The following is a 14,294-nucleotide window of genomic DNA, read 5'->3' on the forward strand; positions in this document are numbered from 1 at the left end:
CAAAATTCTAGGACCACGTGAGTCTCACTTGAATTTTGAATTTAGAGTGAAGTAGGCTATCCACATTCTCCATATTACTAAGATCAGGCAGATTATTTTTTGTACAATTGAGTAAGATTCAGAGTGTTCATTCTTTATTTAAAAAAAAAATAGTTTACAGGGAATAAATGAATCAACATCAGACAATTTTATTTCACACCATGAAACCACACTTCTTTCAATAATAAAATAACATTTTATTTGCAAAATAAAAATAATTACATAGGGATGTAAATAAACTGATAAATCCAAATAATCTATGTAAATCCCAAGAAATATATTCCAACTCAAATACTTGAATATCAAACTGGCTTCCAAAATTATATACCGAAGCTGGAAATTTGGTCAAGCTTAGACATAAAAGTGAAATCTCTTATAATACACTTGAAACTTTTCTCTCTCTCTTTTTTTTTTACAAATATACTGAGAACAAAAACAGTAAGAGCTTTAATCTCTGGCCTTAATTTCTCTTAAGAACATGCCTTACATTAAAGGCATAACTTTTGAGGTTAACTTTATTGTGCAAGGCCTATTTCACAGTTACTTCTTCAGCTCAGACACAAATTTACATTAAAGGTTCCTAGGGATTCAGAATAACCCTCTCAAAATGACAAGACACAGCCAAGCCTTGATTCTTAATGTGGATGTCAAGTTTCACAACAGAGAATACAAGAGGATATTGACACTTCTTCTGTTTCACCAAAATGTAATTTCACAAATAGATTCTATTTATACAGGCACAACAACTTACTGAGCACCAATTCCCAGCTTTTTTTAATGAATACATTAATGCTCAATTATGGCCAAAACAAAAGTATTCTCAAAGTGTAATTACCACAGTAGCAAAGTGATAACATTAGTAGTGAAATGCTTTGAAGACCAGACCACCCAACACTTTTAATGAAACAAAAGTACAATTCTGATTTTTTTAAAAAGTACAAACAACAAAACACCACATTGGTAATGATTTCTTCCAAGTTCACTGCAAATGTCCTTCTCTCTGAATTCGAAGCCGCTCTTTCTCTACTTGCAAGCGTTCTTTTTCAATTTGCAGCTTTTCTGATTCAAACTTCAGGAATTGCAGCCTCTCCTTCTCAAGCTGCAAACGCTCTTTCTCAATTTTCAGTTTTTCTGTTTCTAAATCCAAAGGTTGTAAGACAGGCTTTTCTGCCTGGTTTGGATCATTCTCCAAGATAGGTTTTTCACCATGCTGAGCTTCAAGCCTCAGTTTCTCCCGCTCAATTTGTAACCGCTCTTTTTCCAGCTGAAGCCTCTCATGTTCCAGGTCAATGTGCCTCAACCGCTCTTTTTCAATCTGCAGACGCTCCTTCTCAACTTGTAATCGTTCCGCTTCAATATCCAGGCGTTGTTTTTCCAGCTCTAGCTTCTGCTTCTCTAAGCTAATCAGCAAGTGGGAATCTTCATAAGCCAGCCTAGCTTGAGCAGAACTTAGATTTCCAAATTCTTCAATATGGGTGAAATCAGGAAGATCACTCTCCTTTTTGGAATCTGGTAAAACTGAAGACAAAATCTCCTCTTCTTCCTCAATAGGAAACTAAGGAAATTAATTAGAAATATTAGTGTATGAAGCTAAACAGATATATCTCTCTCACTCTAAATAAAGTAGATCTACAATTCCCCACTTACAGCCACAAATATTTTCTATGTTAACATGGAAGAAGTATTGATATAATCAAGAGCAGAAAGTAGGCATCAAAAGATGTTGCTCTAAAAGTATTAATCACCTGTGCCACATAACACCTTGTAAACAAAAATACATAACCTGTGCAGCTCTGCCTCCTCTGTTAACATCACTACATCACTGTATACACTCTGTAGTCATTTGTTTAGCAGAGGCCAAGCCATAGGCCAAGCCTATCCCGGTCAGAACACACCAAGCAATAAAATTTGATGAATGAAATGTCCTATTAAAAATAAGGTAAATACATTCTGACAGTTCAATCCTAGATATGTCTACCTCAATTAGGCAGCTTTAAGACATTTTCAAAAGAGGACTTTTTATAAAGAGAGTCAAGTGAATTATACATTTATTCAGCAAATATCAATTATTCACTTGGAATGCAGAAAAGTAATAGCTGCTGTAATAAGGAATCCCTCTACTTAAGAGATTTCATAGTTGTTTATACAGATTTGTTGTTGCTCACATAAGGAAAACACATGCTGAAACAGGTACATACTGAGGACCTAATCACTTTCCAATTAATACCAAAAGTTTTGATACAGACCAAACAAATCAAAGGGATAAAATTCAAACAGCTTATAAGGCAACAGAGTCAAAGTATCTGTGAAATTGGCAATTTGTACCACCGACAAACTCACCATTAACGTTATGAAAAGCTGGATCACACACTGAAAGAATGTTGAAAAATCACACTAGAAAACATTGTAATAAACAAAGAAAAAAACGTGCTAAGTTTTCAGAAAACATGGTCATCCAATGAACACACATTCTAGATGAGGGGTGTCAAACTGGCAGCCCACTGGCTGGATGTGTCATATGCTGGCCACCCCCACCCCAGTTTAGCGAAGGGGGAAAAAGTCGTGATACATCACATGACAATGCAGGTTTGACACCCCTGTTCTAGATCATGATAGATCTCCTGCAAATAAAGCAGCTGATTGATTCACAAAAGAAATATCCAAAAAATTGTCAGCTCAGCATCTTATGATGAAAATACTCTAATGAGTTTAGGGGCAGAGAGGATTAAGATAAATTCAGGTTAATTTGGCTTCTTCCTCGAAAATTTTATTATAATAAATACAAAGATTTAGCAGTACTATTAAAAGTTTAAGATAGTTCACATGTTTATGCATGTATAATTAGAGCACATCCTCCATTTTTCAATTCTGTTTGCAATAGTATTAACAATCTATTATGTAAAACAAGCAATTTTAAAACTTAAAAACATATGTGGAAGACATATTGTTTGCTTGTATAGTAGCATTTTTCCTCCTAAATGCTTTTCACACTAGGACAGGATCTTCTTCCTTTCTTTCCTATATCAACTGAGTGATCCATTGGTTCTGATAGGAATTAATCGACTGATTTGTCACCCAAGCCAGACATCTTGGCTGAGAGTGTATGATTGATCCAATCACCCAGCCAGCTTTCAAGCCTAAAGCAGAACTAGAACTCAGTCTCCTGGTTTTTAGCCTGGGGTCTTGTCACTAGATCAAAATGGCTCTTGTTCGGACAACAGCATATTGACTCACTGGGAGGGGTGGCTGTTTGCATTAAAAAAAAAAAAGAATTAGTGAGGCTTATGGTCAAATAAGATAAGTAATTGGACTTACAGTAGCTTCTTTTAGTTAAAAAATGCACTCCAGATGTTTTATTTTGCTTTTAGTCAAATATTCATGAGCTAAGGATTTGATGAATTTGTGAACATAAAAGGTCCATAATCGTATAATAAATATTAATATCTTTTTATACATCCTGTCAAACTTTACACAAACAAAATAATTAATATAGTTTTGCTTTAAACAAACCAGATAAATTGTACTTATAGGGGATATAAAAAGTCTACATACTAGTTAAAATGCCAGGTTTTTAAGATGTACTATAGAAGAATTACTTACTTCAAAACTTTGTGGATCTTCCTCCTCTTCTTCTACTTTTACTTCAGTTAATGATCCCCCTGCTTCTCTGAAGTCTGTGATATTTTGCCATTCAAAATTAGATTCATTTGGAAAACCTATTTTCTCATCAATATCTTCATTGAGAGAATCATCCAGATCAGATGAAGGAAGATGAAAGCCAGCTCCAACCAACTTTATGTTAGTATTTAGTCGCTTTCGTTTCATAAGGGCCCTCCAGTCAAGGTATCGCCTTTTGACTTCTGTCCCAGTCCTTTGTTCTCCTTCACCTACAGCATTCACACATTCTGCAATTTCTTCCCAAGCCTTCCGCTTCATCTCGTTAATAGTTGTATTTAGCTGTTTGGAAAAAAGCACCTCTCTTCTTTTTCGGATTTCTTTAAGTAAAGTTTGGGTCTCCTGAACACTGAAATTGCTTTTCCTTTTCCTTTTCAGTTGTTTCATCTTTTCCAGCTTTCAACGTATTTCTTTCTGTAGTAAAGGGATTAATACTTAATCATCCTGGAATTCTATAAGCATACTATAAAAACAATTTTTTCGTTCAACTTTTAGATTTCTCCCTTTAAATTTGAGTAGCAGGAATCAATTTAAATGTTGAACTACACAGGTAATACATTTAATCAAAATAACTTTGATTCAAAAATCAAAATCATTAAATAATTGTTAGGAATTAAGAGAGATCTTAATTTATTGGAAAAATGTATTTTAAAAAGAGTATATAATGCCAATAATTAATTTTATATGGCATACTTTCCCTGAAAGACCAAAACAAAAACATTTTTAGAAGTATGAAGCATTCATTAGCAAACTTCAGAACAAAAATATTTTCTGCAACATCAGATGCTTCCTTAAAACTTTACTGGCAAACATAAGAATTGAAAGTTCTAATTTTGTAGTTTAATATTGATAATTTTTAATAACCAAACAACATATTACTATTTCCAGAACAGCTTCAATAAAACTGAATTCACAAAATTCTGGAAATGATCTGACTACCTGATTTTAAACATAATTTGTTCATTAATTTATGAAGGCAAATTTATTGGAAAAAATAATTTATTGCTTATTGTATATGTTAATATGACTTCAATAATGTAGCTTTTCAGAATCTCTTAAGCAAACATAGAATACTATAACCATAAGATATCAAATCCATGTTAGGAAGAACTTCAATCAGCAAATAAGTCCAATTATACTTTTGAAGTAACAATAGTATTTTTCTGTTCTGAAAAGAAACAACTTTTTTAAATCAGGGGCAATCAACCTTTTCAATCCATAGACAAATTTATTTAATTTTCTGGGCCACTAAAAATGCTGTTGGGCCCTGCTTTGGATTTGAGACTGTTTTCCAATATATAAGAATACCAAGGCGGAATAAACTATCTTGATTTTTTTTTTCTTACAAAACATCTTACAAAAAGCTTCATTGGGTTTCATTATTTAGTTCTGATAAATTTTAGCATCATAACCTTAAGACTACAATAAATGGACCTGAAAGATCACTTTTCAGGTTTTACACCACGCTTGGCAATACACTTCAACTCTCTTGCCATTTAACCACCTTATTTAGAAATCAGTTTACTTGGTGGAAGAGTCTCAGACACAGCTTGGGTAGCACCGTCTCTTTATTGTAAACCAGAATGAAGCCATATGCTCTCAGCATGCAGAAAACATAACCTATTTATAGAACTGTGCTCTGGGGTTTAAACACTACACTTTTGCCTTATCATTCCAAGATAGTAGATATTTAGCTATTATTTCAATAGTTTTGACAAGCACTTGTTTTATGTTAGCATATTATCCCTCGTCTTGACACTGTGAGTTCTTCTGTTAGCAGCTTCTTTTTTAAAAACTAAGACTGCACGTTTTAAATATAACATAATGTTTGAAAATTTAAATTTTCTTAGCAAAAGAACAAAAATATAGTAATAGATTGGGTGGTATAAGAACAAGTTACACGTTTCAGGATTGAACACAAATGCGTAAGCAAAGCAGAAAAAAAAAGCACAAATGGGCACTACTTCTAACTATGCAAACTAGAACAGTTTTTTTTTAAAGAAAACATGTAAATCAGAGTTTAAAACCTGCAGTTTTCTTACATATAACAATGCTGCTATGTCCTTTGATTTAGATTGTTTGAAAAAAGGGATTATGAACATTTTTAATATGTAAGTTTAATATGGATAATGGAAAGAAAACAATTGTTTTCATTCTGGGCTTCTGAGAAGCATTATAATGAACATTACTCAGGAAAAGGTCATCATTGGAAACTTTTTGATTCTCCAAATGTTACATTGGGTAGAGGATGAATTAGCACAAAGGGAGCAAGCCATATTATACACATGGGATTTCTCTTTTCTTCTAAATTTGCTAAAGTACTTTTGTCTAAAATGGAAGAAAACCATCTTGTCAATTTTGGGGGGGGGGGGGGTGGGGGGTAGCGTCCCGAGTGAATTTAACCAACCATGACTCCACTTAGGACGCAAAAATCGGAACTTAGCAAAATATGGACTACAAACCGGGCCAGGGAAGAAGCGAAATAGACTTCGTAAAGTTTGATTCAGTGGTACACGCAACTACTCTAAAAAATAAAATGGTCTCTGGACATGAATAACTGTAGCAGTTTTCCGGAACAGACAACAAAGGTCAAAATTGAAGCGCCCCACAAATTCGTACTGTAATAGTGGTGTCCCCCAAGGCAGTGTTCTAGGACCACCTCCCAACTGGATCATTTAAGAGCATTCGGGTGCTGGCCGCCTGCCAAAAAAGATCTCGACAGTATGAGGTAAGGCAATGAAGCCACCAACGTAAAAAAAATACAGAAGGTGATAGTGAAGATAAAAAAAATTTTTATAAAAAAAATATAATTTCTTTTCCTTATTTTATTTCTGGGGGCCCCCTCCAACTACATAGCCAGGGAGGCATAAGAGTTGTAACCTCCTCCTCGTGGCTTTTTCTCGGATCACCTTAACCAGGTACAAAAGTGGGAGGCCAAAACTTGAATACAGTTCATGCGCACCGCTAGAAACAGATTTTCACAAGGTCTCCTCTTTTGCTTTTAGAATACCTTATGCCACCAGGAGCACGGTGGTAAATACGCATAGAAGGGGGGGGGGGGGGTACTTCAAAGAAGGGGGGATAATAAAAAAAAAAAAAAAAAAAAAAAATCCAAAGGCACTTGCAGTGGTGGTCAGAAATGGCCTCCTCAAAGAAGAACCCGACCGGACAAGATTGTGCAGGAGGAAGTTTAAAGGCTTGACTAACCGGTGGAGAACATCTATTTCAGGTATCTGGAACCTGAACTTTAAAGACTAATACTATTCCTAAAAAAGATCTTAAGCAGCGAAAGAGAAAGGAAACGGAATTGGCTTTTCTTCCTCTCACATTGACAGTTTTAATTGACTTGGAACGTTAAGAAGAGATTTGAATAAGAAATTGAAATTAATCCACTTTGACATTAATAGGGTATTTCTAGCTGAAAATAAAGTGTCAAAGGGATAAAGATTCTTGGATAATTTAAATTTTTTCTTAAGTAAAAAGAAAGAAAGCAGAGGAGGGGAAAAGGAAACAAGAGGGTGGAATCTGGAAAATGGAGGAGACCACCTGGAACTTAAAAAAATCGATAGTGGAATTTTAACAAGGCTTGCAAAAGATACATTGTAGCTGAAACTTTGTTACAAGACAATAAAGCCTCTGGAAAGAGAAAGCGAGAAAAGAAGCAAGAAACAGTTTTGGATTATTGGATGATTCCTGGAATTTTGGATGGTGGATCCTAATGAAACAAAATAAAATCAATTGGGGGTTGTTTAAATTTTTTTTTAAAATGGCATCACCTTGAAGAGTTAAAAATGAGACTTAAAGAACAAAAAGAAGAAGCACAAGAAGGAAGAGGATCTTTTGGCTTTGTATTTCAATTTTTAGACATGGAGATTTTGAACTATGAAAAACAAGAAACGCTGGCAGAACAAGAAGGGCGGGATAAAGAAGAAGCCATCTTTAATGACCAAGCAGCTTTAAGTGGGGTAAAAAAGGGAAAGGGGGGAAAGGGAGTTAAAAACTTAAGCACTGAAGCAACAACCCCAAAAAAGAGTAATTTGAAAAGCAATCATAATATCAAGAAGCAGAAGGGAGGATCACAGAAGGGAGAATCAGATAAAAAAGGGAATTAAAAGGGGAGGGAGAAGAAGAGAGGGAAGAGGGAAAGGAAAAGAAGCTACAAAGGACAGAAACAAGATATAAAGGTACAGGAAAAGCGTACAAGACTTAAAGGTATAAACCTATTTAAAAGACACAGAGACAATGGTTAAAATTTAACTTAAGGAGAGGATTCTCCAAGGGTACATGGGATAGCATTGTTATAATAGAAATAGAAAAGGGTTAGAAAATATGTTTAGATGATCAAAGTGATAAGAAAAATTTGTATTGATGTGTAATGGAATATTTGTTTGTAAAGAGAATAAGGCTCTCAATGAAAGTTTAAAACAACTGAAAAGAAACATGGAAGATTTTTATCAGTTGACAAGATGAATTTGAATAAGAATAATAATTTTATTGACTACTGTTAATAACTATTGTTTTGTTTTTTATTTAAAGACAGTAATAAGTAAAATATGAAATATAGATTAAAGTGAAAGACAACTGATATTACTAGGTAATGTTTGTTAAAAGAAATAGAAACATAAAAGATTGTTATTAATATTAATGACAGAGCTGTACTGAATAGAATAATTATTCCATTTACTATTGTTATACATATATACACAGATATATATACTTTTTTTCTTTTAAGAATTTAGTGTGTATTTTTAAGGGAGTGTACCAAGCAGAATTTGATTGAAAATAGGTATGTGTTATAAAATAGAGGTTAAAAAAAATGAATGTTATAACTGTAAAGGTGCAACTTAAATTTTTAAGCAAGTTTTGAAAAAAGATACAAAGGTGTTACACTCCAGTCTAGTAATTACAGGGGAAAATTTGTTTTATGAGAAAAGATAATATGACATTGTAAACAGGAGAGACGAAAGTATAAAAACATTGATTAGAAAGATTTTAAAAACTAGAAAAAGATATGTAATTGAATTAAGAAAGGAATGAGATAATGTAAAATAAGGCTATAGGAAGTAAAGAAAGGGAAAAGCTATTGAAAAAATTGAGAAAATAGTTATAAGATATGGATTAGAATGTGTAAGATAAATATGTATTGAGTTTATGTCTGTATGGAGAAGTGATAACCCAGGGCCACGCTGTTCTCAAAAAAAGATATTTGTATTTGTATGTTTTGTGAAAATTTAAATAAAAACTTTTATTAAAAAAATTTTTTTTAGCTTCTGCCAGTCTGATCAGTGAAACAGGAAACTAAAAGAAAAAAGGAACCACTTGCAATTGTTAGACCTAAAGCAATGTACACCAGACCAGATAGTTTGTTGGCCTGATTCTGAAGTTTTTAAAGTTCTTTCATTCCACTTTGAAATAGCATATCGGACAATAGACTGGTCTAAAATATATATCTAAAATAGATTGGTTAAAATCCCATTTGTGTGGCACCATATTCGACTGCCTAAGTCAACGGTGTCAAACTCGATTTCATTGAGGGCTGCATTAGGGTTATGTTTGACCTCGGGGGTGGGTGGGCGTGACCACGGTGGGCATGGTCAGCTCTACGTAACTCATGTCGAGGGCACTTGTGGTGCCCCAAGCACTCTGCCATCGAAAATGGGCTCCCGAGCTGTTTTCAGCTGTGATGGCCTCCTGCAACCCTCTGCCAGTGAAAACGGAGGTCGGGATGGCCGCCCACAGCTCTCCCAAGCTCTGTTTTCACTGGAAGAGGCACAGTGTACTGGACTGCTGTTTCCAGGGTGGCCCTGTAGGCCAGATCTAAGCACCCTGTGGGCCAAAACTGGCCCCCGGACCTTGAATTTGACACTCCTGGCCTAAGTGCGTACCCATTCTGGAAGCGCTTGAAGGAAAAAAAGAGAATGAGACATACACCCATTTTCTCATTTTACTTATAAAAGATGTTAGTAAAATATACTATTTTTAAATATGAAAATAAAACATTTTCACATCTATTGAAATGTTTGAAAAACCCACCATAAAACTTAATTTTTTTGTTTTGCTTTTCATCATAAAATACTGACTGCAAGAATCAAAGAAACCAAGAAATTATGCCAACAGGACTTATGGAAACATTACTCTGGCAGCATTATTATATTACTTATATTATGGGCTTATGATTAAAGTCTGAAAAATTAAATTTCCATTCTTTCTACATGAGACTGAACTTATATCTTTTTCTAAGCCAAGAATCTATAAACTACAGCAAGGTAACAATGGACATTCTGTACTATATTTTATAGAATAAATAGTTATTTCCTTATGGAAAAAATATACTTGGTTTATTAATAGAAAATGTTAACTAAATAAAGTTCTATTCTATAACACAATACCTGATTCACAGCCAATGAAAATGAAGCCTTCACTTTTCTATTGTCCCAAAATTATTCTGAAAAAAACAAAAAAACTTGCTCTAGGCCAGCGGTGGCTAAACGTTTTGGGCTCCTGTGCCAAAAATTATGTGCGTGCTCGTGTGCCAGCACTCAGAAGGCAATGCCCATCCCCCCTACCCCCTGCATATGCATGCTCAATCCACCCTGCCCCTTACCTGCACTGCACCTCACAGCTGATTTCTTGGCTGGTTTGAGGCCTTTTTCGGCCTCCAAGCTTGAAAAAAGCCTCTGCAGGCTGAATGATAGGCCCATTTCGTCACTTCCGGTATTACAGGAAGTGATGAAATGGGCCTATTATTCATCCTGCAAAGCCTGCAGAGGCTTTTATCAAGCCTCTGGGAGGCCGAAAAAGACCTCAAACCAGCTGTGAGGTGCACCATGCGCAATGAGGTAAGTTTGCTTGTATGCCAGCACAAATGGCTCTGCATGCCACCTGTGGCACCTGTGTCATAGGTTCGCCATCACGGCTCTAGGCAGTTCACTTTTAATCAATTTTATTTTTCATCCCACAACTGTATCTGGGATGATATGGGCAAGCCTTTCTTCCAATCCAATAATGGTATTAAATCAAATCAGCCCAGTTTTAAAAAGAAAAAACAAATCAGAGACCAAAGGAAAAATTCAGCCTCTTTTGCATAGATGTTGCTCCCGCTTCACCAGTATGTCCTGTCATTGACTATCACCTCAGAGTACTGAAAAAAAGATCAGTGTAGCATGACACAAAAACTTCAAGACTTATGAATATGTGTAAAGATTTCCTATGGACATGTGATACAATACCTAAATTTCATTAGATGTTCTTTGAAGTATTAGTTGTTTAATCTACTTGTTTATCTGCTGGTTAATGCATCAAGCTACAATGTGGCAAACTGTGAGTTCTAGTTCCACCTTAGCCATGAAAGCTAGTTGGGTGACTTTGGGCCAGTCACTCTCAACACAACTCATCAACAGGCTTGTTGTGGGCAAATAGGAGGAATGTATGTTGGATATGTTTGCCACATTTGAGTTTTTTGTAAAAACAATAAAAGTGAGATAAAACAAATATTAACTTCAATAGCCTTTTTTAATACTTGTATTGTTTTTCACTTAAGAGTAGATAAAAGGTAGAACTGGTTTTTCTTCTAGAACTCAGGATGGTCTGTGGATTGGCAAATACAGATCAGTTACTTAAAAGCAATGTCACCAATTTTCTTCTTTAGCCAAAAATATCTAACTCAACATGAAAAACATTAGAACTGAAGAACAGATTGTAATTTAGAAAAATAATAGATGCTTAGTTTTGGTCTATATAAAAATTCCTACATTCATCATCTTTTAATTGTAAATGTATACTTTACACTTTGCTTTAGTTCATCAACTTTTTAGTTATCCAATTTTAGGTATCCAATCACAATGAAAATGAACTCTACTGACTTTGGCTTCACCCTATTATTGCAAAACATTGTGGATTGCTATTTTTGACAATGCATTCCCCATTATCAAAATGAAGAAAAACTGTTGCTACAACTAATCTTTAAAAACTTATCTCCCCCTTTGATATGGGCATCAGTGATTAATAGCTAGCTAGCCACAACTTCGCTATCTACATAATTTCTTGCACAGCAACAGCTAATTTTGAATTTAATATTCTGTAAATATATTCAAAGTTCCTTTTCCTGAACACATTTTTATGTTATCTACCATTGTCATTTGCTATTTTTCTCCTACTGCAAAGTCCAATCATAACCTCCAGATAATTTAAACCTATTAATGCTCTTGAGCACTACTAAAATGCTAACAGTTTTTCTTCTGTCTTCAATAAAGCTATGAAAACAAAGCTAAATAAAAACTATAAATCTCTTGAGGAACTTATGGTTTGGGGAAAGTAGTTTCTAGATCCATCTTGTATTCAATCTCAGATTGCCTTGATCTAGATGCCTAGAAGACAAATCTAGATTGTAAAGGTTTTAGGCTATTTGCGAATGCTCAGGAAATCAAAACCTACATTAAAATCTTAAGTAGATTTATTTTTTGGAATGGAGAGTGGTAGTGTAGTTTTACCTTTTTGCAGATGTTAATCCTTATAAATGCAAAGATAAGCAAAGACCATAGCATCACACTGCTGTGCAAAAAAAAACACCCCTCTACTAATGAACAGCACAACTATTTTATGTTAGGAAATGAAGAGAACAGTAAATGATGTTTAAGAGAAATTGTCTTTTTCAAATGACTCATATATACTTAACTGGCCATTTAGACTACCAATGAAATCATAAAATGCTAAGTCATGTTCAACACATTCCAAACAACTGGATCCAGCAAGATCCTTTAGGCTTACGAATCCGGAACACAGAGATTAAGAAGTGAAGCCACCAAACCCAAAGATTGGTTGCATACAGCAGTAGGTTTGGTCTGCTATTTAATTTTGGCTTGGTGAAAGAAGCCATCAAAACTCGCAAGCCAACATTTATGAAGGCAATGAGGGCACCTTATTTGAGAAGCCATGGCTTAGGAAGATCAAAAAGGTAGAGTAGCTTCTGGTTCGGCCCGTTTTGCTACCACGAATAACAAGCAAATACCTTAGTTTTTTTTTTCTCAAAAGGCACACATTAGTTCTGCCTTAATAACCCTTGGCCACTCTTTTTTTTTCTTTTTTTATATAAATGCTTAATATACCAGAATAAATCTGGTCAGAAATACATTTGTCCAGCATCCCCCACCTTACATGGCACGGTCCAGCCTACCGCCTCAGAATTTGTGCCCGTTCTTCCCACCTTTAAGCATAAGTCTGAGGGAATGGCAGAGCGAGGGGAGGGGGGCGAAGGCGTCTACCCTCCCTCTTGAAGTAGAGCGGGTGGAAGCGCTTCAGAATGGGAGGGAAGGGAGCATTATCCTGCACGGCGGTGACCGGGGAAAGGGGCACGCACCGGCCTCCCTCCATCCGGCGGACGAACAAGCGACTCCCCTAGCAGGAATGTCGGGGGTCGGAAGGGAAGGGGAGCCCACTGGGAGAAAAACAGCGGCGAGCAAAGACAGGCGAGGAAGCGGCGGGGGGGGGAGGAAGGCGCCACTTCGACACCAAGCCAACAGCTACCCCGGCTCCCCACAGGCCGACGCGGCTCCTCCCCTTCCTTTCCTTTCCACCCTCCCTCAGTAGCGCAAAAGCTCCTCACCTGCGCGCAAACGCTCCCCCTTCGAACGCCGGCCTTTTGACCCACCCCCCTTGCCGCTGACGAGCTCGCCCGTCACTCACCGGTCCAAGCGGCGCGCCGATTGGGCCAAGCCGCCCGGCTCGTCAGCTCGCGCGCTCCCTTTTACAAGCCCCAACCGCCTCCCTCCGGCCCCGCCTCTTTTCCCTCAACTCACGCAACTTTGATCAGCGCTTCCCCCCCGCCTCCTTTCCAACTGTCCCCCTTAACGCCTCTCCATCCAGGCGACTGGCTTATTGGGCGCGAGAGCTGCGTGTCATCCAGAGGGGACGCTCTCATTGGCTGGAGAGAGAGAGAGAGAGAGAGAGAGAAAGGCAGAAGCCGGGCGTCGTTTGCGTTTTGTCGCCGGCGCCGACCCGCCTTTCTCTTTTGGAAGAAGTTTGAGATGTTCCCTGAGGAAACCGGTTGTTCGCGTATTCATACAAGGTACCTCTAAACTGTGGTTCACAAACCCTAAGGCCAAACAAACAATATGGTTTAGAGCCTTTTATGAGCCAAAATACCACATACTTGTTGCACTAAATGTCTATGGAGATTTTCAGTCATGGTTGTCCCGGAGGTGTTTTTTCAAGAGGCAACAGGACTTTTTCTTTGAAGAGGTTTCACTTCTCATCCAAGAAGCTTCTTCAGCTCTGACTAGATAGTGGGGAATCCAATCTCATTGTACACATATTGTTCATTGACGATAAAGGATTGAATTCGGCTCAGTATTTGTAAACAGCAATGGATCATGCCCAATATTTCCTAGCCGTACCACAGATAACAACAATGATCTAATATCGATTTCACAGAAGACAATGTTGAAAAAGCAATACGCAACCTAAAACCATCTCTATCTATTGGACCGGATGGAATATGTGCCTACTTCTTAAGAAAGCTATCCACTGCCATAGCCAAACCTCTAAGCATAATCTTTGAAAAATCTTTCAGAACCAGCTCCTTG

The 14,294-nt window shown here is 36.7% G+C and overlaps 1 protein-coding gene across 7 annotated transcripts; it reads right to left on the reverse strand.

Annotated features, from left to right (window-relative positions):
- Positions 1 to 215: 215 nt before the first annotated feature.
- Positions 216 to 13,506, reverse strand: MSANTD4 (Myb/SANT DNA binding domain containing 4 with coiled-coils). Of its 7 annotated transcripts, none has more exons than XM_087966210.1 (4): positions 13,396 to 13,437; positions 10,104 to 10,159; positions 3,640 to 4,128; positions 216 to 1,594 (listed from the first exon to the last, which is right to left on the reverse strand). In XM_087966210.1, exons 3-4 carry the CDS (start codon positions 4,099 to 4,101, stop codon positions 1,019 to 1,021), a joined length of 1,038 nt encoding a protein of 345 aa, XP_087822336.1. In that variant the 5' UTR covers positions 4,102 to 4,128; positions 10,104 to 10,159; positions 13,396 to 13,437; the 3' UTR covers positions 216 to 1,018. The 7 variants fall into 7 exon arrangements, with proteins under 7 accessions (XP_087822336.1, XP_087822337.1, XP_026531418.1 ...); XM_087966211.1 differs by lacking the exon at positions 13,396 to 13,437 and adding an exon at positions 13,316 to 13,371; XM_026675633.2 differs by lacking the exon at positions 10,104 to 10,159 and having other exon boundaries at positions 13,396 to 13,506.
- Between the last annotated feature and the right edge of the window lie 788 nt (positions 13,507 to 14,294).

This window comes from Notechis scutatus, chromosome 5 (assembly GCF_049901735.1).
Source record: "Notechis scutatus isolate UNSWTSFEM ecotype Mainland chromosome 5, rNotScu1.2, whole genome shotgun sequence".
In the NCBI taxonomy this organism is placed as follows: domain Eukaryota; kingdom Metazoa; phylum Chordata; class Lepidosauria; order Squamata; family Elapidae; genus Notechis; species Notechis scutatus.

Bases quoted from the DNA above. Each gene is read 5' to 3' on its own strand.
- MSANTD4 (XM_026675633.2), bottom strand. From the start codon at position 4,101: ATGAAACAACTGAAAAGGAAAAGGAAAAGCAATTTCAGTGTTCAGGAG. The intron at 1,595-3,639 runs GTAAGTAATTCT...TAATTTCCTTAG, and splicing joins AAGATCCACAAAGTTTTGAA to TTTCCTATTGAGGAAGAAGA.